This window comes from Solanum pennellii, chromosome 10, assembly GCF_001406875.1.
Source record: "Solanum pennellii chromosome 10, SPENNV200".
Lineage (NCBI taxonomy): Eukaryota > Viridiplantae > Streptophyta > Magnoliopsida > Solanales > Solanaceae > Solanum > Solanum pennellii.
This window is the reverse complement of record NC_028646.1, coordinates 1,695,413-1,722,083: the sequence shown is the minus strand read 5'-3', so window position 1 is coordinate 1,722,083 and position 26,671 is coordinate 1,695,413. Positions and strand designations below refer to the sequence as shown.

Sequence of the window (26,671 nt, the reverse complement as noted above, 5' to 3'; positions counted from 1 at the left end):
AAAGAGAAAGCTTACCCTATCGATAAGAGTTCGTCGCATCAGATTTGTCTAGTATAATTTTGACTTGCTATATGATTAGTGATTGAATATACATTCGAAACATAGCAATTGTGAGTTTCTCGACAATTCTTATAAGAGAAAACATGATAAACAAAAATGTATCAATAAAAAGACAAGAAAACAAGATAATTTACGTTTGATACTACAGTTATATCTCTACGATAACATTTCACTATAATAATCGAGTTTTTATCAAATAAAGAGAAACACCTTGTAATAATTCTGAATAAACATGGACAACCTTTTGAAAAAGTTAAAGGAGTATGTTGTTTATTTTAGTTTGATTTGAATTTAAGGTGGCAAAAGAAACATAGTACCATGTCAATTAGAAACAAGACAAAAAGGGTGACTAAGGTTTGGCAAATCTCTTCAAAAAGTTTAAAAAATGATGACAATGAAAATTTTATTTATGGACACATTCATCATAAAAATCAAAATAGAGTACTAGTTAATATAGCATTTTCCCTTTTCATATGTTCTTGGTGAGTTAGCCTAATCATTTATCATAATTAAATTTGAAATAATATAAAGAAAGTGGATGAAACAAAAAAGAATCTAAAAAATTAATACTAGTATATACATATTTAAAAAAAATTTAACTTATATATGGTCTAATAATATACCACCAAGTTTGATAACTGAGTCAACTTCTTACTACAACAACAACAAAAACATATATATTCATTGTAGTTAATTTCATAAGTGAGATTCGAAAAGGATAGGTAAGCATAACTATATTCTTATCTTATCAAGGTTGAAAAATTAGTTCAGATAAATTCTCAGCTCAAGAACCAACTTAATTTTTATTATAATTATTTGAATTTCTTATTCTTATTTTGTTTTTTTCTTTCATTTCTTTGATTAAAAAAAATTAAACTATTTTTTTTGTGTGTATTGTAATTTAATTTTGTATTCGAAGAAAAAATTTGGTCATCTACAATAAGTTTTACAAGAATATTAGTGAAACATAAATAAATTTGATTATCAAAATAATAATTATAAATTAGTCATTGAAACAAAAAAAAGTCAAAAAAAAAAAAGGTTTGACGAGGATTAAATTTACTCATATGGGATTATATTTTTTAGAAAAAAATAATAAAAAATTAGATTAAAATTATTTTTTTTTTCATTTCCGTTAGAGAAAAAGGGTATATGTGAGCCATTTGTTTACAAGTAGCGGTATATATGAGTCACTTTCATAACAAAGGATATATCAGCTCTAAATAACAAAGTTGAAGGGTATATCAGACCCTTTTTCCTTTAATTTAAGACTTAAAACCAAGAAAAATTCACCTTACAATAGGATTGGTAATTAGTAAAATGGAGACTAATTACAATTTTGGTCAATGTCCCTATCAATGAAAAGTTGAAAGATTTGGTAAAGTTGGAAAAAAATAATAGGGCCTCTTATAATTTTTTTAAATATATTCTCTAGATATGGTATCTCTTGCTTTTTTTTTTTGTTTGATTGATAATTTACAAGGCAAAGATCCTTTTTTTTCTCAATATGTTTATTTGGTATTATTGTTCTTTCCTATTCACTTTATTACTATATGTTTATTCAACAAAACTAATTTGTACATAATCTCAATATTGTTTGTTTAAGAATTAATTAATTAATAACCATGGGTACTTCCATGAGAACATTTTTTATAACCTATTTTTAATCACCTTCTTCAACAAAGTTAAATTGTCTTTAACGATTCATCGGGACAAGTTTTTTGTTGAAAAGAAAAAAAATTGCACGTAAGAAATATTTTTCTCATATAATATTTAATTTATTCGATTTTTGTAATTTTATGCACAGAAAGTATAAAAGTTATTTACACTTAAAAATGATTGCATATAATTCTATAAAAAAAATTGATCGATAATCTAGAATGAATGATAGATAATCAGTCAAATACAAAATGAGATTCACTTTATGATTATTTCCCACTTACTATATTTCTCTATTATTTAAATTCATCTTATACTAATATTTTATACAAAATTAAAGTAAGAAATATAGTTCTTTATATGTAGATTGACATAAAATTAAATTTTCTAATAGGAGGATTAAGACATCCTAGAAAGCAAAAGACCTAAAATTAATGTATGTAATAACATGAGCAAAGCATATTCCCAACCACTTGGTACTTTCTCCATTGACGAGGAGTTGGTCAGATGGTAAGCAACAAGTACATATTAATCATCTCTAAGTTTAAGATCGTGAATTTGAATCACCAAAAAAGCAAAAATGTGAGCTTTTACTTATCATATTTTCTTTTAAGAATCAAACTATATAAAGTTCGATCGATATATTGAGATGTATTTTTTTTTTATCATATTGATATTAGATAAATTGTGGCATGTGTCGCACTTCTCATTTAGTTTTGATTTTTTAAAAAAATATTCAAATATTAACTAATTTTATCCAATTTATCACCAAAAATCAATCAAATAGACTTATGAGAATCAAAATATGACAAATATTTTGAGACGCAGAATGACAGAAGGTATCACCTTTTATAAATCTTTTTCTTTCATCATATTATACTTTTTAGTTAAATTTGTATTAGATCTTTCAAGATAAACTGCAACTGTATCTCTTATGTTAAATTAATAATTTTCTCTTATAAAAAAAAAGCATATTATTATGATCTTTCAAATCAAGAATAACCACATTAATATGTCTATTCAATAAGCAAAAGGACACTATATGGTATATACATGTATAAAATGAATTTGAATTTTCTTTTTCTATTCATAGCTAGAGATTTATGGTGATAGTTCTTACCCTAAATATTGAGATTTGCTTAATAAAGAAGTTTATTTATGAAGTGGGCCCTAGATAACTCCACATATTGTTTCAACTTATTGCTAATCACATCAAATGTATATAACTTTCATATGTCAATAAAGGTGTGAAGAAAAAGAACACCATCCTTCATTAGTTAGTTGTTATTAGAACATCAGATAATATTTTATCGAAGGTGGAGTTCTTTCGTATTTAATTAAAGATTTCGAATTCGAGTTTAATCATCTTTACCAAAAAGCACTATATAAAATTTTCTGATGTGAATTTAAATTGATTGGGGCAATATATATGGTGTAATAGGATGGAAGCAAGAGAAAATTGGAGGGTGGTGGATGATATGTGATGTAAATATAAAATTAATAAATGTGTTATTTCCTCTTTTTGACGGTTTAAACTTTTAGACAGATAAAACGATCATATCATGACGTGGAATGAGGAAGGTCGTTTTGACTCGAATCTTGAACCTAAACTTGATTTCTAGGTTGAAGTATTTCTTTGCAAAATACATGGTATACATAAATATATGAGGGATCATCATCAGCAAAAATAGATTTCAATTTAACAAGATACTTTTAGTTCTCTTAACACTCTTGAAATTTTGAATCCTAGCTAGCAATAATAATTCAAATAAATAACATCTATACACCAATAATATATAATATTGTACAAAAGAACAATGCACTCTTGTAGGATTGACAAAAGAATATATATATGTACTTATAAGAAAACAACTACATTTTATAATAACTTGGAATATTATAAAAAAATGGAAGTGATTAATTATTTCTTGTTCTTGAACATCTTCCAAAATGAATTCATATTATGTTGTTTGACATTTATAATAGAAAACTCGGTGTACTAAGTTTTGACTATACGCGGTGTTTAAAGAAGGGTCAAATCACAAGGATCTATTATACTCATATACAGTCTGATTTTACTTTTTTACAAGAGGCTATTTTTCATATGAATTCAAACTCGTGACCTCTTGATCATATGACAACAACTAATTTATCAGTTACGTCAAAATATTACTTCCTCATACTATGATAGACTCTATTTTTATTTTCTATATACAGAAGAATTATACTATATAGATATGTGACCTTAATTTAATCTTCTAAATTATGCTTAATGGCACCAATTAGTTAATAGTAGAATCCCAAATGAGATCACAATTTTTTTTTATAAAATAAAAAGCACAATGATATACATTTCTAGAGAGAGGATTATCATAAACCAAAAATTGATAGTGCCCAAAATAAGAATCCATTTTTTCTCTTATTTTCTTACTGATCAGCCAATTTTTCATTACTTAAAACTAAGAACAAGCTATGTAATTTAGGGTTTTCAAACTCTAGTTTTAGCTAGGGTTTATCGATAAAGCTCGATTCGAGTCTAACAATTTTTAGCACGAATACGAACAGTAAAAGCATAGCCAAAAGATAATAAAAAAACATTCAGAGTTCAGACAAAAATCCAAATCGAGCTCATTAATTAAAATTTTTGTCCATATAATAATCCGCAATATCTACAACAACAATATTCCAATAATCCAAGCATCATAGAAAAAATAAAACACCTTAATTCAAAAGTATTTAATTATATGTATAGTACTATATTAATTAATCAACACATAACAAAACAAATACTTTTATTAATTATAATTAAAAACTCAAAATTTTACCCTTTTTCTTTTATCGTCGATCTCGATGAAATTGATATTCCAATCTTTATTCCATAGCAATCAAGTAGTAGATTGTAGCTGAAAATTTGCAGAAGTAGCCCCATCATTGTTGTTACTAGCCTTAATTTGCAAATTTGGCCTCTTTTTCTTCTTTTTTTTCTTATATGGAATTCCTCTTGCTTTTGCTTGTGAATCTCTCACTTCTCTTAAATAGACACGTATAGCACCACTTGCAAAAGGGTTAGTTTCTTGCAAACCACCATTTTCTTCATAGGCTGCCCTAAGTCTACCAATTAGGGCATCTAGGCTTCCCCATGCTTGTCTTAATGGACACGTGCACGGACCAGGCGGTTCGGGTTGCCCGAAAAATAGGCAACCATGTAAGTGAACCTTAGTCTTACCGAATTGATCGAGGTATCGGAGAAAATCTAACACGTGGTTGTAGTTACACTGAGGTAACGATACAGGCGGTCGTTGATTTTTCAAGTACTGACCGAACGTGTTCCAGTCGCGACGTTTCTGCGACTCGTATCGACTTAACTGCGGTGCTGATGATGCTGGTGTTGGTGCTAGTGTTGATAACGATGATGATGACTGACGATGATGATTGTTAAGAGGGGTTGCTATAATATTAATAGCACCACCACTTGATGATGATCCTTCTCCTACTTCTCTTATTTTCTCACTTGACATCATAGTTTGATGTAATAATATAAACACTAGGTGGAATGAAACTTTTTTTTTTTTTGTGAATTTTTTTGATCTATAAAAATGTTATAAATGAAGAGATGAGAGAAGAAGAAGTGTGTATAGTGGAGAAAAAAATTGGAAATAAATCAAATTAATCATGGGGGCACTGAGGAGACATGATATGGGGTCCAAATGGAAGTGCTTTAATTCATCTTTTCTTCTTTCACTATATTGTTTTTTTTTTCTTTAATTGTACCATTAGCAATAAGATTGGCTTTTTGAAAAAAATTTCTTTTTTTTAAAATATAAATTGTGCTAGAGCATCATACATGCAATCATTATCAAGAATATTAGTAAAATCAAGCACTTTAAATTAACCCTATAGTTACAAGCTATGGACTATAGTAAATTGTATTTAAACTATAGTAAAGTGTATGCAAAACTTACCATGAGCGATTATAATTAATTAAAAGTATTCTAGAGTTTGTGTCTTAAAACAAAGAAACCTATAATAAGAAGCGCTAGGCAAAAAGAAAGAAAATTGTTTGATTACTAGATGTAAAATTTGTTGTTCGTATTTATTTAGTAAAAAACAATATTTGGATGAACGCAAAATGTAATAGGAATTTGGCTAATTAACAATATTTGTATGAACGCAAAATGTATACAAAATTTACCATGAGCGATTATAATTAATTAAAAGTATTCTAGAGTTTGTGTCTTAAAACAAAGAAACCTATAATAAGAAGCGCTAGGCAAAAAGAAAGAAAATTGTTTGACTATTAGGTGTAAAATTTGTTGTTCGTATTTATTTAGTAAAAAAATCAATATTTGGATGAACGCAAAATGTATAGGAATTTGGCTAATTTACTAATTTGTATGAATACATAACAATTTTACATCGATTCATCTGTAGTTAATATATAGAAGTTAAACACTTTCTCTCTATATATATATATGTAAATTCTATGTGTTTTTGAAAAAATGACTGAATATATATAAATAATTTATTTGACATCCACTATACTGCATTTTTTTTTTATAAATTTAAAATTCTGAATCAGCTTAGGCGATAATGATTTATGAAAAATAATCAAATATACAAGCACTTATCTCAATACAAGAATATTTTTAGAAAAAAATCCAACTTATGAGTTGTCTAATTAGTCATTATATTTAGAAGTTGAAAACTAAGAATTAAGATACCAAAAAAACCCTCATTAGTAACTTATTTACAGAATCGGAGTCGAGATTTAAACCTTACGTATTTTGAATTTTATAATATTTTTTTAAATTACTACATTTCAAGTTAATAATATCTGCACATGTCATGAATTTTTACGAAAAAATATAAAAATTTAAAATAATAATATTATATTCAGTTAAATCCGTAACGAATACTCTAATTCCGCTATTAACTTGTTTTAATCAGACAAATGAGAGTCTGTTACGCTAGAAAAATCATCATTTTCTAGTATTTAAGAAAGAGACAACCATGAAAGGTGTATTTGTAAATAGTGATGGCTACTTCTATTTTTTTATTATGTAAGATATGGTCCCATTTAATTATTTTTCTATCAAAAATTTTCTACTACTATTTTTATTGATTTTCCTGTAGATTTACCCACCATTTCGTTTTAAAACAAGATTAGTTTAATTAAAAAAATTATTTAAAAAACTATCGAGCAGGAGTAATAATATAATAAGTAAATACATAATTTTAGTATGATCAGACAACGATAGAGCGACGTATCCAAAAAAAAAAAAAAGCAAGAAATATGATTAGTTTGTTCTTCACCTATATTCTTATTTTATTTGTTGATAATGTTTAAATTTTTTGAGAAGTATTTATTAAAGAAAAATAATTTAGTTAAGTACACATTATATATATATATATTTTTTAATGGACATGATTTTTGTTAAAATAACAATTATTTTGGTGGAAAAAGAAAATATACATTAAAAAAAAAGGAAGTAATTAGGGATTTTATAAAAATCGCATTAGAGTTTAATTTATATATAATGTAAAATTTTTATAATATTAGACCATTTAAAAAGTATTTATAGATATAATTAAGTCGTTGTAAAAGTGAAATTGTTTATAATATTTAAAACAAGAAGATTTCTTATATGGTTATTTAACTAATAATAACTATAATTTCTAAAACTAATTTTTATCTGTTCGAAGAAAAAATTGCAATCAAGAAATTCTTGACAAAACATCCACTAGCTATATTTCGACACTATTTTTTAAATAAAAATAGACATTATTATGGCGTTTCAAATTTCACATGTGAAATTTCCTAATAATATCCTAAAATCCATCTATAAAAATTTAAAATTTCGTGATAATACGAGTTCAAGAGATCAAAGTGATTATTTATGAATTTTATCTATTACTGAAAAATGACGAAAATTTCTAAGCAAAATCATCAATTGGCTCGTCAAAATTTTTTCGATTAACATTCCACTGAAATTTCATATTTTTAAAATCTTAATTAAAAATAGAGAGATTTCGATCGTCCCATTGATATATGTGAGAACTCACAACATAAGCAAAAGAAGTTTCTTATAGAAGACACGTATTAATGTCATAAGAATTTAATTAAGCTAGTTGATTATTACAGCTGTGGCACTAATAATATTTTCCTAATTATAATCACACATTCAACAGCACTGCTCATAATGCTTAATGATACTATTATCCAACTAATTATAAATGCTAATAATGTGCTTTTAATGTGTCACTCATGTTTTTGTTTTTATTTTTTGTTTGAGGATCTAATTTCCTTGTCCTTTCATTTTTTGTTTTGATCTTTTAGGGTTTTAAGTTACTTTCTATGTTAATAATATATTTATAGTCGAAAGCAGATTAAAGATTTGAAGATAAATAAGTAATATTAATATATAATATAAATTAAATAACATAACTATTTTATAGCTTGTGTGTTCATGAACGGACGATTTAAACGCCACTTACATACCATAGATTGTATATTTATAACTTGTTATCTATATTTTTTAAATCCTTTTTGAGTTAGCTAACATTGAAAAAATGTAATCTAGACCCAAAGATAAATATAAATTTATATAATATAACTATTTAAAGCTCGTGTATTTCGTGAACCGATGACTTGGGCATCACTTTACGTACGTTAGGTTGAATATTTATAACTTGTCACCTATACTTTTTAAGCTCTTTTTAAATTATCATCTAAAATCGAAAATGATGTAGCCTAGACCCAAACTTGGGTCGCACACCTATGCTCAAGGGCCTTAGGCAGCTATCATCTCGTTATTTCACTTCAAAACGGTATAACACTACGTAAAATTAAGTTTATGATAGAATGATAAGTACTTCTTCGTTTTAATTACAGATATTGTATTCGTGTCTTGATTATGAAGTTGCTTTATTTTAATGTGAGACGTATTTGCATGGATTTAGAATCAGTTAAGCACAATACCACAAAATGAGTCAGAATTCAAAATTTATGAATTACGGTCTAAGTTAGTCACTAATTTCATAGTCATAGACGCTCCTCTTAGTTATTGTGTTTGTTGTTAAATATATATTCAGATTTTTCAAAATATAAATATAAAGTATAGGTAAACGTTTTTGTATTTGTCCGAAATACTCTAATCACACAGTTATTCAATACGAATATAAAATATCGAATTAAAAAAATCAAAAGGCAACCAAAAAAAAAAAAGGTAAAGAATGAAATCAAGCTTTCTATGGAAGTTAGTTTTTTATTTATTGGCTTCTTTCTCCATGTGAGAAGATTTATTATTTTTTAAATCTATAAATCCAATTTATTACAACTCAAATACATGTCAACAAAAAGGGGGAAATTCCAAATGAACACGAATGTGTGAACTAATTTATAAATAAAATTAATTTATTAGTGTAATTTTACGAGTGATATTTAGAGAGAATATTTATTATATGTATTTATTTTTATTTTTATGAGATTAAAGAGGATGTTTTCAATGAACTCTCAACTTTTTTTTTAGAAAAAAGAAGAGTTAATTAATGGTAAAATTATACATCTAAATAGTTATGATTTTTTGAGTTTTATATCTGAACTATGAAAAAGATTTAATCAATTTTAATTCTAATTTGATTAGATAATTAGCTGTACATTTAAAACAAGCATATGGACTAACCCCACTTAATTCCTACTAATCCATTTTTATGCACTAATTAAGTCATTTTGATCAATTTGTTAAATGAGGTAACATATTGGGTGGCTCTTCTCTAATTTTGAATTTAAATTAATTGGTAATTTACTATCACTCTTTTATAATTTGCAAATAATTCCTAATTAATTAGTGGCTTCTTAAGATTAAACATCTTAAGCTGTTAATTTTTTATTGCAAATATAACAATAATTATTCCAAATAGAATATTGTTCACCAGCTCATATTTATAAATGGAAGTGATAATTATTCAAGTAGAAGTGTTAAATTAATATTGCTACCAAAGTTTAGTCATAATGGTGAATGATATATTTGCGGGATAAAGAGGGTGTTTTCGATGAATACTCAACTCTAAAAAAAAATTAAATCAAAAATATATTTTAACTATTTTCATTTTACAATCTTCGTATCTTAATTATCAAAAAAATTTAATTAAGAATAATTCAAATTTGAGTTGTACATTTAAAACAAGCATATGCACTCATTAGTTATTGAAATGTCATTAACAAATGAATTCGATGAATGTGATCTATGAATTAAGTTTGACAAGCATGATTTAGAACTTACAATTTTTATTTTATTTTTATTATTTAACTTAAAATAAGTATTCAATTTTTTTTAATCCATAAATCCTAAACTACTTTAAAATAAATTAATTTAAACATGTTCTTACATGTTATTTTTCTCAAATATATTTACAAGTTGTAATGAAATTTACAAATGAAAACGACAATTCAGTAAGTGGTTTGGTATGACGAAAGTCATATTCTTAAAAATGTTTTAAATTTTTTTAAAATTTAAAATATTTTTTAAAAAGTTTTTAATTTTTTTTAATAAATTGAAGAGTGGGGGTGAGGGTCGTAGTATTAGGGTATGAGATGGGGTAAAAAATGAAATTTTAAAAGCTTAAAGTTTTTTATCAAAACAATTTTTTTGTGGAGGGGGGGGGGGGGGCGGAAAGGGGAAGGGNAAAAAAAACTCAAAAATTTGAAATATATTTCAAAAATAATTTTTAAAATTTATTTTTTGTTTGGAGAAGGGGGTGGTTTTGGGGTAGGGGTAACTTTTATTAAAAATTTTAAGGATGGGGAGGGTTGGATACATAGTACGAGATAAGGAAGGTCGGATACAAGGAACAGAATAGGGTAAAAGAAATATTGGAATTTAAAAATAAAATATGAATTTAAAAACATTTTTGCTTAATTTTTTAGTAGCTAGTGTTCAAAAATCAAGGCTTTTATTTAACTAATTTTTCAATTATTTAAACTTTAATTATGATTAATCTTTGATTCAATGTACAAATCACAAAAGACAAGAGTAAATTCTTTGTGTGTGACAATGCATAGTACAAAAAAGTCAAGGGTAAATTCTTTATAGTGATGGATCAAGAAATTACTTCTATATGATTAATCATTTTAAAGTTTTATTTCATTTGATGTGATTTAAAGTGGACTTGTGATAGGGAATTTCATTTGAAAGTGACAAATTAAAAAGTATTTTTTTTTTAAAAAAAAAATATTGATCTTAAAAGTTCAAGAACTTATTTAATTTATAATTTTCATGTTTGTTTTTATAATGAAAGTTTCTTCTTTATTCTTTTTTGGAAAAATTACGTAAATTGGTACATTTTAATAAATAATTATTGATTTTAGCAATATTTTTTATTTATTACCATTTATAGCAATATTATGTTAAATATGCAATATGAATTAAAAGTGAATTATGTATGCAATTATTAGAATTATTTTTTTAAATATATAATGTTTGTTTGGTAAAAATTCGACACATTGTATTATAAATGTATTAAAATGTGTGATAAATATATTATCCATCATTAAAACTTGTATTATATGTATATAATAAATTGTTCTTTGTAATATGTATTAAACTTGTATTATAAATGAATTAAAACTGATTAAGTAAAAAAATATATATTATTGCTACAAATGATAAATATTTTTTTATTATAATATATTTATGTAAATTTCCCTCCTTTTTCTCAGATTATAGCTATTAAGATTTTTTTTAAAAAAATTATGAATGAAGTAAATGGTATTTTCTGAAATGGCTTTTTCAAGAAATATGTATTTTCAAGAAGTCTCCATATTAATAGATATTTACTTTTAGGCTCAAATATTTTGATATTTTATTATATTATGAATTGGAATCCTTTAAATGACATCATATCTATGTTTAAATATATTTATATGTGAGTCTATAAACTAGAAATTACTAACAAAAACTACTCTAAATCTTTACTCTTTACAAATTTTTACTAGTATGATCATTGTTTAATATGAACTTTACCCTAAGGTGAACTTGGCTTAACATAATTTGTTGGAGCTTCAAAACATATGGATTATGAAGCCCAGTGGGCTAGTTTTGTTGGGCTGCATATAGTCAAAAATATAAGCGAAAATTACTGAAATACACGTCTTATGTTTTTTCTATTTTCAATATTCTCTTTTATTTCTAAAAAAACTTCTAAAAGTTCTTATTTCTTTAATGTATCTGAGCCAATATTTAATGTATCCAAGCTAAATATTATGTATATGATTTATTTTATAATTATCCGAACTAATTTTTAATGTAATCAAGCTATATATTATGTATTCGAGCTACATATTATGTTTCCGGTTTATGTTATAATGTATCCGAGATACTCTTTTATGTATTCGAGCAACATATTATGTATCCAGTTTATGTTATATAATATATTCGAGATACTCTTTAATATATCCGAGCTACATATTATGTATCCGGGTTTGTGTTATTTTTAAGTGATTTTATAAACTAAAGAGTGATAAATTGTAATTTCATATTAAAAATATGGGATTTATGTAAAATGCAAATATATAATTTTGGGAAAATTAGCTATATAGTTGTAATACTTAAAACATAATTAGTCAAAACAACAATACTTTAATTATTTACTTAAAATGTCAAAATGATAATATTTTCAAAAATAATTTGTATCCATGTTTTATTATTTATATTTCATTTTATTTATTAAAAGAGTCCATCATTGGACCAAACTCTAACCAATAACCTATTAAATATCGATACACAATTCTTAATTTCTTTACAAATTTTAATCACTAGTTGAATGATGTCCAGTATATCTTAGATTACTATTTACATTAATTTACTATGATACAAAATAATATTTGCATTTAAAAAAAAGAATTTTGAACTAAATAAAACATACAATTTCATCGAGGAACTAATGGGATACGAAAATCTCATATTGTTACTATTAACATTAAACATAATGGGATACAAAAATATTGTATGCATTCAAATAAAAAGATAACAACTATGAAACTAAAAAGAATCAAGCACTTTTCAATCGTTCTACATCATAGAGTGGATACAAAACATTCAAAAAAAAAACTAAAAATACCGATTCAAAATAATTAACAAAAATAAAAATACCTGATATACGAATATATTATCCAAACAAATAAAATAATCAACAAAAACAAAAATACTTGATGTCAAAATTTCTTGAATTCGATGGAACTGGCGAAATTATAGTCGTGAATTTTGAAGACATTTGTTTAGGAATATATCGAAGTCAACTCAAAACATTTTAAAAGAACTAAAAATATTAAACCATACGAAGATTTCACCGATTCAAAATAATTAACAAAAATAAAAATACCTGATATACGAATATATTATCCAAACAAATAAAATAATCAACAAAAACAAAAATACTTGATGTCAAAATTTCTTGAATTTGATGGAACTGGCGAAATTATAGTCGTGAATTTTGAAGACATTTGTTTCAAGAATATATCGAAGTCAAGTCAAACAAGCTATGAAGACTATCGATTGAATGATTCGGAAGACAAAACTATTTTTTGCAAAAAGATTTCTTGGAATTCTTAAGAACGCAGGGCAAAAAAACGCTCAAAAGATAAAATTGCAACATATGCTCTTTCCAAACGTAACTGATTTACATTTAAAATTAATTTTTCCTTTTTTTAAATTTTTATTCCATGATTTTCTCTATTCTGTTATTAATTATTTGTATTCTTTCAAATTAATCAAAATAAAATAAATGCATGACTCATCTTTTAACAAACTAAAATATTGTCATTTTTAATAAATAGTTAAATTATTGCTAAGGAGTCCCATTAAAGGCTAAAATATTGTTGTTTTAAAAGATTTCCCCGACTCTTGGGCTTATAGGACCTTTATTTAAAGGAAAAATAATTACCACTTTTAAGTATACTTTTATTTTATTACCATTTTTGTCAACTTTTAGCAATACTTAAACAATTATGTTTAAAGAATTTTCAACATAACAAAAAGTGTTATATCTAATTGAGAACTAATCGGGAACATTCATTCTCTTATTCGCCCATTCGCTCATTAATTCTTTCACTTTTCTTGTTAGTCCTCTCTGAAAATTTTAGGATTTTGTCGTTCTTCTTCAATTATCAGTACAGAATTCTGATGAAAGAAGGTAAAAGAAAATCGCCTAGAAGAAGTTTGTGGATACTTAGTGATGTTGACTTGTTCAAGAATACATGTTTTGGTCACTTCAATATTGTTTATGTATAGTTGAAGCTCCTCGTTATTCTACTTATATGGTACACCCCTTTTTTCTTAATGATCTTAATAAATGCACCAAGCTATTCTTGAGGTAACTCTCAAGACCTTTATTAAGTTTCTGGATTTCTTCAGGCATCATGTCCCTCTAATTTGAGGGCTTCTTCTTCCTCGGATGATCAGCTGCCCTGATAATTGACATAAACCTTTCTAAAATCTTTTCTTGAGGAGCATGTCTAAGTGTTTGGTACTCATCGAGAAAGAGAGTAGGATGATGAGTATTTCTACTAGTAGCTGGTGTGGGCAAGTCTTTTTTATTCCTATTAAGGGCAAACCCTTTGTTCTTCCTCAAATTTTTGTTATTCTTTGAATTTTTTATTGATTTCAGGCGGTAGCTTATCTTTCTCAAGAAAGTAATCAGAGCTATTGTAAAATTGATTCACCTCAAGGATACTCTTCTCCCTATAAACTGTGAAGTGGTAATTAGGACTAGGTGGCCAATTGATCATATAACTAGTAATTTATGAATATCATCTACAAGATATTCTAGGCAAGTGAGAAATCAAAACTAGACGACGTTTGTTGATTGTAAAGTAAAGTCTTCTTCACTTCAATCTTATTTACCATTCTCCTAACATCATCTATCTCCCCTCTTAGCTAACTCCTGACATTTCTAATCTCAGTTATTGACTTCAGATCATTGAAATTTGTCGTAACTACCTCCTCACCACTACATCTACAAGCTTCCTTCAATTCTACACCACCTTCGGGCACATCTCTAAAATTAGTTATCAAATAATTCTGATTAGGTACCACCTTTACCGGTTGTTCAGGACTTTACGGTTTCTCCCGGTATAAATTTTCCCGTAGAATCTCTGTGTTTCTTTTGAATCCATCCAAAATTAAAATTGAAAAAAAAAAAAAGAGACAAAAACCTCAATTCAGAAACTTAGGGTTCCCAAAAAAAATTGAAAAGATTTGAGCAAAACAGAATAAAAATTGAAAACTTATAGATGAATTGACGAAGATTACCGTTGACGGATCATAGAAGATGATCGGAAATGAAACTTACAAACAAAAGACAGGAAGAAGCAGAAGTTATCGGAGATGATCGTCGACAGTTTTAAGAAGATGATCGGAGAATAAGTTGAAGTTATCACAGATGATCGATGGCTAGTTTCCTCCCCGAATCATCCATTGATCATCTTCGGTAACTTCGATTTATTCTCCGATCATCTTCTCAAAACTGTCGACGATCATCTTCGATATTTGCTGCCTCTTCTCTTATTTTTTTTGTAAGTTTCATTTCCGATCATCTTCTATGATCTATTGGCGGTAATCTTCGTCAGTTTCTTCTATGTTCATAAGTTTTCAATTTTCATTCTGCTTCCCTAATTTTTTTCTAGATGATTTTTTTTGGAAACCCTAAGTTCCTAAATTGTTTTTTTTTTTCAATTTATATTTCAAATGGATTCATAAGAAACACATATTCTACTGGAAAGTTTACAGCCGGAGAAACCATAAAACCCTGAAGAAAGACACTTCTACAACCATTTTACCAAGGATTCAAAAATCCTAAATGCAAAGCAACCGATAAAGGTAGTACCTAATTAGAACCATTTGATTACTAATTTGAGAGGTGTGCTTGAAGGTGGTGTGGATTGAGGGAATCTAGTAAATGTAGTGGTGCAGAGGTAGTTACGATAATTTTCAATGAGTTGAAGTCAAAAGCTAAGATAAGAAAAGTCAAGAGTAAGTTAGAGGGCGAGCAAGATGATGTTAGGAGAATTGTAAAGAAGATTGAAGTTAAGGAGACTTTCTTTTACAATGGTAACAACAAACGTCATCTAGTTTTGAATTCTCATTCTCCTAAAATATCTTATAGATATTCACAATTTACTGGTTATATGATCGATCGGGCATCTAGTCCTAATTACCACCCCACAGTTTGTGGAATTTTACAGATGGACAAGAGGATATGTAAGGTGAACTAATATTACAATAACTCTGAATATTTTCGTGGGACTATTGACTAGAATCAATAAAAATCAAAGAATAACAAAAACAATAGGAAGAACAAAGGGGTTTCCCTTAATAGGAACGGATAGACTTGCCCATAGCCACTAATAGAGATAATCGTCATCTTATTCACTTTCTCGATGAGTATCATATACTTAGACATATCCTTCATGGAAGAATTTCAGAAAGGTGTAGGTCAATTACCTAAACAACTAATCATCCGAGAATGAAAAAGTCCTCGAAAGAGGGACATGACGACTAAAAATATCCAAAAACTTAATAGAGGTCTTAGGAATTTACCACAAAAAAATCTTGGTGCAGTTGTTGAGGTCATTAAGAAAAAAAGCGTATTATATAAGCAGAATAAAGAGAAGCTTCAACTAGACATAGACAATATTGAAGTGACCAAAATAGGTATTCTAGAACAAGTCAAGTAGTTTTTAAAAGTTGAATTAAAAATGTATTACTACATACTAAAGTTGAATTGAAGATGAGTTACACAAACTACGTAACAAAGCTAGATAATAATCAGTATACAATCAATCCTAAACAACAATGAACAAAGAAAAACACATAGACATAGATTCAAAATACTATAACATACTGGATCTCTACTTTCGATATAATGACATTTTTGGGTTATTAATCTGATTTTTGCATCCTTCAATGGATTTTCATGTAACACCCAAAACTAGTAGGTGAAACTAGAGTCGTACGTAAGAGTTTGGTGTGTGGGTTAGAATTGTAAAATGGATTATCGTACTTAGAATGAAGGGTTTAGGATTTAAACGTCAAGGTATGACTTCTTAAGAACCAACCAAGGGTCCTTGAGGAGGACCCTAAAAATTCACCCAAAAATCGCCAAAAAGGGCACACCTACGGATGGCGCCTATGGCCGATAGGTGGACCCATGCCTCATGATTGGGTGTCGTGGGTCAAGGGACAAGGTGAGGAGATGCAGGCTATGAACCACAGGCATGCAACATGTACCGCAGACCCAACCACAGTCCGTGGGGCTGCCTCAATTCGGCCAATGCTAGGGACTTTTAGGTAGCTTCCTTTTTATTTAATTTGATGCGGGGTCGTTTTATTGTTTTAATATATACTTATATAAGTGTATTTAATTCATTAACTAACCCTTACACCTGATAAATCCAAAGACCAAAATCCATAACCAATTTTTCCTAAAATCTTCCCTCTAGAATTTCAAGGAAGAAGAAGATGATGAAAGGAGAAGCTAGGGTTGAAGAATCAAACTTTTCTTCCCAAATTCATGGTGAGTCTGAATTAAGGTACGGTAGCTTTTCATCTATGGGTAGCCTTTCCCATAGAGCCCTTCCAAAACCCTTAATTTTAAAACTTGAAAACTAAAAGTTAGGGTTTGACTTCAATCTCATGGATTACTTTCAAATTCTCTTTAATTGATTGAATTATTTTTTTATGGATATATTGATAATTTTAAATTATTTCAAGTTGAATTCCTCAAGAACCCATGTATTTCCCCTATTTTCTCGAAATGAATCTTAAGTGTGGATATTGATTGATGTAAGTTAAATATTACATAATTATGAACGTAATCAATCAATTTACTTGAATTATGTATTAATTTAGGAATTTGTATTGTTTTGATGTTGAATTTCCTCTAAAAACCCATGAACCCTCAAGTCCCCAATTTGTGGCTTTATGGTTTAGTGAATTGTTGTGAGATAAATATTAGGAGATTATATTGTAGTAGTTTATTTATTTGAATCATGTTACCATCCATGTCTAATGTAGTAATTCTAGATATGTTGGTTGAATGTGATCTATAGTTCTTGTAGGGCAAAACATGAGAATTTGCTATGTGAATGAGACTTGTGTGTTCGCAAAGAGATTGTTTTAAGAGTAAAGTGAATTAGATTGCTTCGAGAGTAAAGTGAATATACTATGATCTAATTGTTGTGTTGATTAAATAATTACACTCATGTACACACTTAGGTATGAATATCATATAATGTGAAAGGTTTTTCACATATAGTGATTCTAAGGTTGGAAGACTAGTTTCACCTATTGAATCTAGAAAATTTAGCATGAGTTTGGTGGATTAAGTGTCAAGACACTCTTCCATAATTATCAATTTAAGTGAATACCTAATATGAACTCAACGGGGATGTGTTTAGCACTGCGTGGATAGTGATATGAGATGGAAGTCCTCACGATAGTAGAGGCCGGATTTCTAGGAACAATCTATTGGGATAGAAGTTCTCAGTTAGTAGAAACCAGGTTTTCTAGTAGCTCCCCTTATCCCATAAACTAGTGGATCCACCTAAACTAATAATTTGGTCCTACCTTAGGCAAGTAGGATAACCTCTTTTCGTTGTGGCATAGACACCAAATTCCATAATTATGCTCTCCTTGTCTTTGTCGGTTAGAGTTAATTCCCACAAGGTCAAGTTTAGGATGAACTATAGTTATTCAAGAAGTACTACTTAATGTTGGTGGGGGTATGAGACTTCATCAATACATTGCACAAGTAGGCTTTGAGAGTAGTTATGGTAGGTTTCTCTTTTGTCATGATGACTCATGTAATAAATGTGCTTGTGACTAAATGGCAATTGCATTTTATGTTAATACTACTTGTAATGTTGTATGCTATTTAAATTGTTGACATGAGTTTCTTTTTTTGATATGGTTGATTAAAAGTGAATGTTTCCTTGTCTACGAGAAATAGGCTAAAAATGAGATAAAAAGAGGGTAAACATGAATGAGGATCTAAAGTGACTTGCTAATGGGTGGGATTATGGAATCTTATCCATAAATTGCAAGAACTTGCCTTGAGGTGGCTCATGAAGTGTTTCTATCATTTTATGCTAAAATTAGATTGTATTGACTATGTATATGTTCATAATGGTATTTCTTATACTCACTAATTGTGAGTGTTATCTACCATGTTATAGTCTATGTCTTCTCTTATGATAATGACTTGTGTTTTTACACTATCTTCAAAATGATGGTTTAAACTAGTAAAGGGCATGCATTCAACTAAATTGTCCTTTTTGCTTGTTCTCTAAGGTTTTTTTGCATGGCGGTCATACTTTGTGCATTTTCTTACTAATTCATATTTCTTCTACATTTTTCACTAAGTGTAGGGTTTGGCGATATCGACTTTCATCCTCATGGCTAGGATCGTAGTAGATCAAGAAGAAGAAGTTTAGTGAGTCCTCATAGCATTTGAGGGCTTGACCATTGTGTCATTTTTGTCTTTCTTTTATGTTTTAGACTTTTATGGAATGTCACATTTTTTTGGTCAGAATATCTAAAGTATTAACTCCCAAAGATTTTATTCAAAGTGTTATGGATGGTTTGAGACATAGTGTTGTAGACTTTCACTTATTTTTATAAAATAAGACTTGATTATATGGATAAAATTTTAAATTTCTGCACCATTTTCTATTTTTCTTATGCTATGATATGCTAAGAGGCTTGTATGAGACTCTTCAGAGTCTTATACGACGTGTTACATCTATGGAGTACTCCTTGGTCGTTACACTTCATCTCCGGGACATCTTAATTTTTCAATTTTTTTACTTAAATTAAAGAGGTAAATCCTCAAAATAGTCATTGGTGTCCATGATTTCTTTGACATAGATGCAAAATCAACACATTTTTTTCAAATTTTTCACATTATTCATCTCTTTAACATATTTTTACCTTGCGATAAACATGCATTCTCTCATCCTTATTCTACTCACCCGATACTTGTGAAATTCTAAATTAAAATTAGGACTTTTCATTAACTTCGTCAATAAACACGCAATAAATGGCTAAGGAAAGTCACCAGATTAGGTGGAACGCACACTTCTCTATTGAATTGCGTTTGCGGGATGAAATTTCTTGTCTTATCATCTGTCAGAGTTTCTTTAACAAAAGAGTAAAATGTAGAGGGAGGGCTACAACTTAGGTCTTTCATAAGACTATATGTAGGCCACACGATAACAAAAACAAGAAAACAGTAATATAGCCTATAGAAATTCAGCATGCAAAAAGGACTCGCAACAAAAAGGGAGAGTCATTAGGTCAGATTGGCACCTGGGAATTGACATTCACTGAAAGGGTCTGGTGATTCTGAGCATTCCATTATCTTCATACCACCTACACCTGGAAGATAAACAAGTATGAAGAATATGAAGATGAAAAAAGAAAGTCAAGAATGAAGTTAAAAGTGTACCTAAGGTGCTTCTCCCAAAAGATGAAAGACCTTATAAAATCACCAAAAAAGGAGATAATCCTTATCCATAACAGAACACAACTGAAAATGACAGAAAAGCTGGTGAGGACACAACTGAAAAAATAACATAGATTAGAGGTATGTACTTACTCTATAAGTTGATTGAAGGGATGAAGACCAACGACGGTGAATGTTGATCACCCAAAAAAGGAGGAAATGGAGTTGGGAGGACCAATAAGTGAACACTCTTAAGGGGAAGAGCAGCAGGAAGACGGAATGAAAGGAGGAGTTTTGATTAGAAAACCCTACTTTACTAATATATAAAGTCTCAGCTGGTTGTTGGGCTGGGCTTTCTTTTGATAGCATAGGTTTTATTTTATTTATTTTATTGTTATGAGACGTTTCTTTGGGCTGGGCTATGCTTGTGGAGATGTAAGGTTTTGTCATGTTGACTATTAATAAAATCTCAAAAGTTTTTTTAAAAAAAGAAACCCAGTAAAAGCTGAAATTTGACCCCGCATCTAACTAATATAAGCCTCTTGATTTGAAGTATCGACATCACAAGTATCCAAGGACTTCTTCTAGGCGACTTTCGTTTAAAAAGAAGGTATCAGCGAATGAATGTTCCCGATTTGACACAACATATTTTGCTAAGTTGGAAATTCTTAAAACAAAATTGTTATTGCTTAAAGTTAACAAAAACAGTAATAAATAGAAGTAAAATTAAAAAGTGGTGATTCGAAGCCAAGTTAAAGGGTATATTTATGTATTATGCCTATTTAAATTGTATTTACATTTTTATTCAATAATTTAATGTATAAAATTGTTAACTATAAATAAGCAAAAATTAAAAACATATTATTCATTAAAAGAAACAATAATTCCAATTGATGTGTCTGTGTCTCATTTGATACTCAAAGTTAAAAGAAAGAAAGACTTTCAATCCCAATTAACATGGTGGTGTTTCATTTGGCGCACAAAGTTAAAAGATTTTTTTAAAAAAAATTTGTGATCTAAATCAAACTATATACATTTATATGACTATAAATTATTTTATTAAGGGCAAAAATGAGAAGTTTTAAGATTTTTAAAGGAATGACATATCATTGAGACAGAGGAAGTAGGCACTATTTAATTGGACAATTTTTCTTCCCTTTGGGTTGAGTAAACTATCAAATTCTACTTACGAATCCGAAGAAAATAAAGTATATGTAAATATTATATTAATTTTAACTAAAGTTAACTTGAGACAAAAATGTATTGAAGTTAGATATAGTTGATGTTCAAGCATTTCTACCTAAAATTTCGAGAAAGGGGGTCTAAAGATTTTGAAAAAAATGACTAGATTTTAACTATAAGAAGCTTTGGACAATATATATCTAAAGTTATTCCAAAGTAAATAGATTTATATTTTTTTACGCAATCCAAATATGATTTAAATATCAATCCAAAAATAGTATTTTTGTACTCCAAATATGTTTCATAACATTCACATTAAAGTGTCCATCGGGATAGTTCAGTTGGTTTGGAGGGTGGTTATCTATACGGATGACTCGGGATCAATCTCACCTCAATGCCTTCTGAGTCGAGCATGTCGCATAGGTATTGCCTAGTGCGGTTTACATCCCCTGTGTGGCTTGCAGGCTATTACACAGTTGGGGGTTTACTCAATGTGCATAAAGTGCTCACCCGAAGGGCAAAGGTTGTAGCGGCTACGGGTTATCCTGGGGTTCAAAAGAAAAATAAACATTCACATAAAATGAGTATTTTGGTCTCTCAACTATCTAATATATTTTAATTTTGATTCTTGAGATATACAAATGAGTACATGTACTTTTTTAATTTATTACAATGTGCTCTTTGATGGATTAAATATTTTATATTATAACTATAGCATACAAATATGATTTTATAGTTTGCATAATTACGCTCTATAAAAAAATTAAATATGTATATTTCGCTATACATATACAAAAAAAGTAGTTGCATAATTTGCTATTCATATATAAGGAAAACAGTTGTATAATTTGCTCTACATATACAAAAGAACTAAAACTTACTTTTACCCCAAATAAATCCCTAAACGAAATAGAAAAGAAATAGGTGAAAAGACTAGTTTGTCGTTCTTTAAACCCGGATTGGGACCTACCTCAATCCAACAGACCAACTTTCGATAGACATATCTCCCTCATATGATATTGAAAATGCACAAACTCGGCGGCGTTGAAAAGAGGGTTTTCCAACCATATAAAGAACTACTTCTAACTCATCCTTAGCTAGGAGTTATGATCGTTTGAAAATGACCAAAACTCACTTTTTAAACTAAGAAAAATTTCAAGATTTCGCCTTTTCTTTTCAAAAGTGATTATTAGTTTTTTTAGCTTATTCCTAGCTATTTCGAGTTACGAGATGTTACAGACGAGGGTGGCGAGCGAGATCAGGGAGAGGGGAACGAAAATATATGTATATATACAATTTCTTCTCGCTTTATACAAACACAAATGCTTAAACGAGAGAGGCGAGCGAAACTGACACCAAACGAGAGTGGCGAGGGAGATTCCACCAGAGAGAGGCAAAAATAACAATAGTTTGCTATAGGGTACAATTTTTAATCAGAATATATTTATAATTTTCCCTTTTTAGAACTATATAAGCCTTAAAATGGTAAATAATATAAATTTGCCATAACATATCTACTGAATGATGAAATAATTAATAATTCTGTTTTTTTTTTAAAAAAAATCATAGGAAGATGGGTCAGAAGTATATTTCAAGTATAATGCACCAAAAGATCATAAAAACTAAATTATGATTAATCAAATAATTAAGGAACTAAAAGTTCTACCCATCCAAGTTTAAAACTTATATAATGGCAAAAAAAGATTTGATAAATGGAATAATCAAATAGTGCCTTTTTTTTCTTTTTATTTTCTCTAGTTTTTCCCAGTTAATTAAATTGGATTTGCATTAAAAAGTCTTTTTTTAAGAAGTTAAGTGTCTATTGAAAATAATTTTATCCTCAAAATTTAAATCTAAGGCATTTGATTAAAAATAAAAAATTAGTTACCATCGATGTCAACAAATAATAATGTTAAAAAATTAATGCCTCATTTAATTATTGTCCTAATTTATTAAAGGACTCAAATTAAAATATTCTATAAAGTTTGGATCCATAGACTTATCTTGTGCTGGCGGTTTATTCGGATCTGAAAATTATTAAATCAAAATTAGGTAACATATTAAACAAGTATTATTTTTTGTTTCTTTTTTTATTAGTTATTTAGTGCCATCATTCATTTCGAGCCAGAAAATCTCACTTTAAAAGATAAAAATATTTTTTAATTCCTAACACGAGTTATTTATAGAATTCGAACCAAAAACCTTTAAGGATAAAAAATAGAGAAAAAGGATAAATATACCTCCAAACTATCGTAAATGATATGAAAATACCCTCCGTCATACTTTAGGATATTGATGTCCCTGCCGTCTAAAAACTAGAGCGTATATGTCCTTCATTCTAACGAAAGACTAAATAGGAACATGAAAAACTAAATAGGAACATATGTCGCAATCTTATACATTGATCTGATTCCGGGTCGGTGGATAAGATTATGACACGTGTATATCTGTTACTATAAATGATATATATGCTCTAGTTTTTAGATGGCAGAGACATCAGTGTCCTTAAAGTATGACAGAGGGTATCTCATACCATTTACAATATTTTGAGAATATATTTGTCCCTTTTCCCTAAAAAATAAATATATATCTCTCATTCAACACATATTTTAACAACATATTAATTAATCGTAATAAAATAATCAAAATATATATAAAAAGAACATATATTCATTTATTAATCAGATCGACGTAGACACCTAGTACGATAAGAAAACTCTCACATGCCGTGATCCCCAATTTCATCAACTACCTCGCACTAGGTACTTATCTAATTTTAAAATCACCGATTTAGCATATTCAGATATAATTTTAATTCAGAACTTATATTTATATATTAAAAAAAATACAATAATAAAAATAACTTTTAGCAACAATAAATAAACACATCAATAAAGAGTGTTAAAGTCTTAAACGACATTAGTTAATTAGATTCAATATCGCTAAAGGTTTTGAGAACATTTACAAACATTGCTAACTGTCGCTAAAAGTACATAGTTAACGATAATTAAGCTATCGTCTTTAATTAATTATCACTAAAGATCGTTTTTAATGTAGTGAAATAGCAAATATAGAATCCAATAAACTTTTTAAAAAAATTGTAATCTAAAACCTATAATTTTTTAAAATATTGGTTCTTGATAGTGAGGTATTGACATTATTTCACAATTTTATTTTATTTTTTTTGTATATGATAAGGAGCTTTATTAAGAGATCTTTAATGATAAGTTGTTGCATAATTAAAATAATTTATTATTGTAATAATTCATTGAACTTATCATATATTTATTTTTCAATAAAGTCAAAAGATCACCGACCATAATATTTCAAACAAAACGGTTGCACGTTAATTATTAATTATATAGAGACTGGCATATTCAATTTGACTAAGAATATGCTCTAAAAAGTAAAAATTATTTTATTAAATGCCAAAGAAAATAAAAAAATCATACTAAAATTATAGGATATATAACAATATAATTTGAAATTGATCTGAGTTGTGTTGAAATAATTGAAATATATTTTTGTTTTTCATTTAAAAATTTCAAATATTCAGGTTTTTTTGTAAATGAAGATATTAATTTTATTGGAAGCATCACACTTAAAAATAAGTTTCGTAATATGAAAATTGAAACTTAACAAACTCTTATGAATATTGAACGCGAAATAAAAAAAGGAGAGTTGAACTATTCATGTTTGACTATAGAGTATGCAGAAAAGATGATTCTAGAAACAAATGCCGTAAAGATTTTCTAATGCGTTGTAGTGACGGAGATAAAAATTTAACAAGCGATGTATACATTTCTTTCTAGTTAGGTGAAGGATATAAAAAAATTAAATATATATTCATAATAATTAATATTTAATATTTGTACACCACACATTTTCTTAATGAAAAAAAAGTTTCAAAGCATGAGTTTTCGCTTAAGATCGCTTCGTCCATCATCTGTATCATACTATAGTATATTGATAGAAATTTTAATTCTTGACTAAATGTTTTAAATTTAAACAAGAAATATCTTTAAAATGTTAGTTTAAAAGATAAATCTTATGTTATATATAAATTCATATTTAATTCGATTCTAATATAATATCAAATATCACGTTTAAAAAAATATGAATGACAAATACTTGGCAACTTACTATTCATAGTTGACTTACTACACAATAATGTCTTTTCTTAATATTTTTTCTTACTTGGAAGTTGGCAAATTGGTCTCCTCTCTTGCCAATCCCAATTATTATTATTTATTTAGGTGATATTCGAAGTTTATTATTTGATTAATTAAATTTGTATCGCATATAGAGGTTAATAAAGGAAAAGCTTTATTCTTAAAGTTTAGATGCAAAATTTCTATTTAACGATGAAACTAATTATTTATTTAATCATATTTTTTCATAGTACATATCATTTTTATTCATAACAAAGTTAAAAATTATTTCAATTAAACTTATTAACTGATCAAATTAGTATCTAAATTTAAGTGTTTGATAATACAAATAGTGTTTATGAGTGAAGTGTTTATAAGTTCAAACAAGTTCAAAGTCATAAATTGATTAATTCTCGATCTAATTTATCATTTTTCTGTTTATACTATTTTTAATTTAATTTAATTTTTTATTATTTTCTTTGTATCATCGTTATACTGACATTCATTACATAATTAACTAAATAAAAATTTTCTTCTGTAAAATCTATGTTGTTTTAGATGAGATTTTCTGAATATTCTTCGTAAAACATTACCTTAATTTATTTATTTTTAATCTATATTTATTATTCGTCTATTTTTATATAAAAATACTTTAAAATTTATCATTTTTCTGTTTATACTTATTTTTAATTTAATTAAACCTTTTATTATTTTCTTTGTATCATCGATATACTGACATTCAATACATGATTAACTAAATAAAAATTTTCTTCTCTAAAATCTATGTTGTTTTAGATGAGATTTTCTAAATATTCTTCGTAAAACATTACCTTAATTTATTTATTTTTAATCTATATTTATTATTCATCTATTTTTATATAAAAATACTTTAAAATTTATCATTTTTAAGTTTATACTTATTTTTAATTTAATTAAACTTTTTATTATTTTCTTTGTATCATCGATATACTGACATCCAATACATAATTATCTAAATAAAAATTTTGTTCTGTAAAATCTATGTTGTTTTAGATGAGATTTTCTAAATATTCTTTGTAAAACATTACCTTAATTTATTTATTTTTAATCTATATTTATTATTCGTCTATTTTTATATAAAA

At 27.6% G+C, this 26,671-nt stretch overlaps 1 protein-coding gene across 1 annotated transcript; it reads right to left on the bottom strand.

The window, feature by feature from the left end:
- Positions 1-4,349: 4,349 nt before the first annotated feature.
- On the bottom strand, positions 4,350-5,433 carry LOC107001708 (protein LIGHT-DEPENDENT SHORT HYPOCOTYLS 10-like). Its single transcript, XM_015199674.2, has one exon. It carries the CDS (start codon positions 5,238-5,240, stop codon positions 4,605-4,607), a length of 636 nt encoding a protein of 211 aa, XP_015055160.1. The 5' UTR covers positions 5,241-5,433; the 3' UTR covers positions 4,350-4,604.
- Positions 5,434-26,671: the final 21,238 nt, after the last annotated feature.

Excerpts from the sequence above, each read along its gene's own strand:
- LOC107001708 (XM_015199674.2), bottom strand. The coding sequence starts at position 5,240 with ATGATGTCAAGTGAGAAAATAAGAGAAGTAGGAGAAGGATCATCATCA.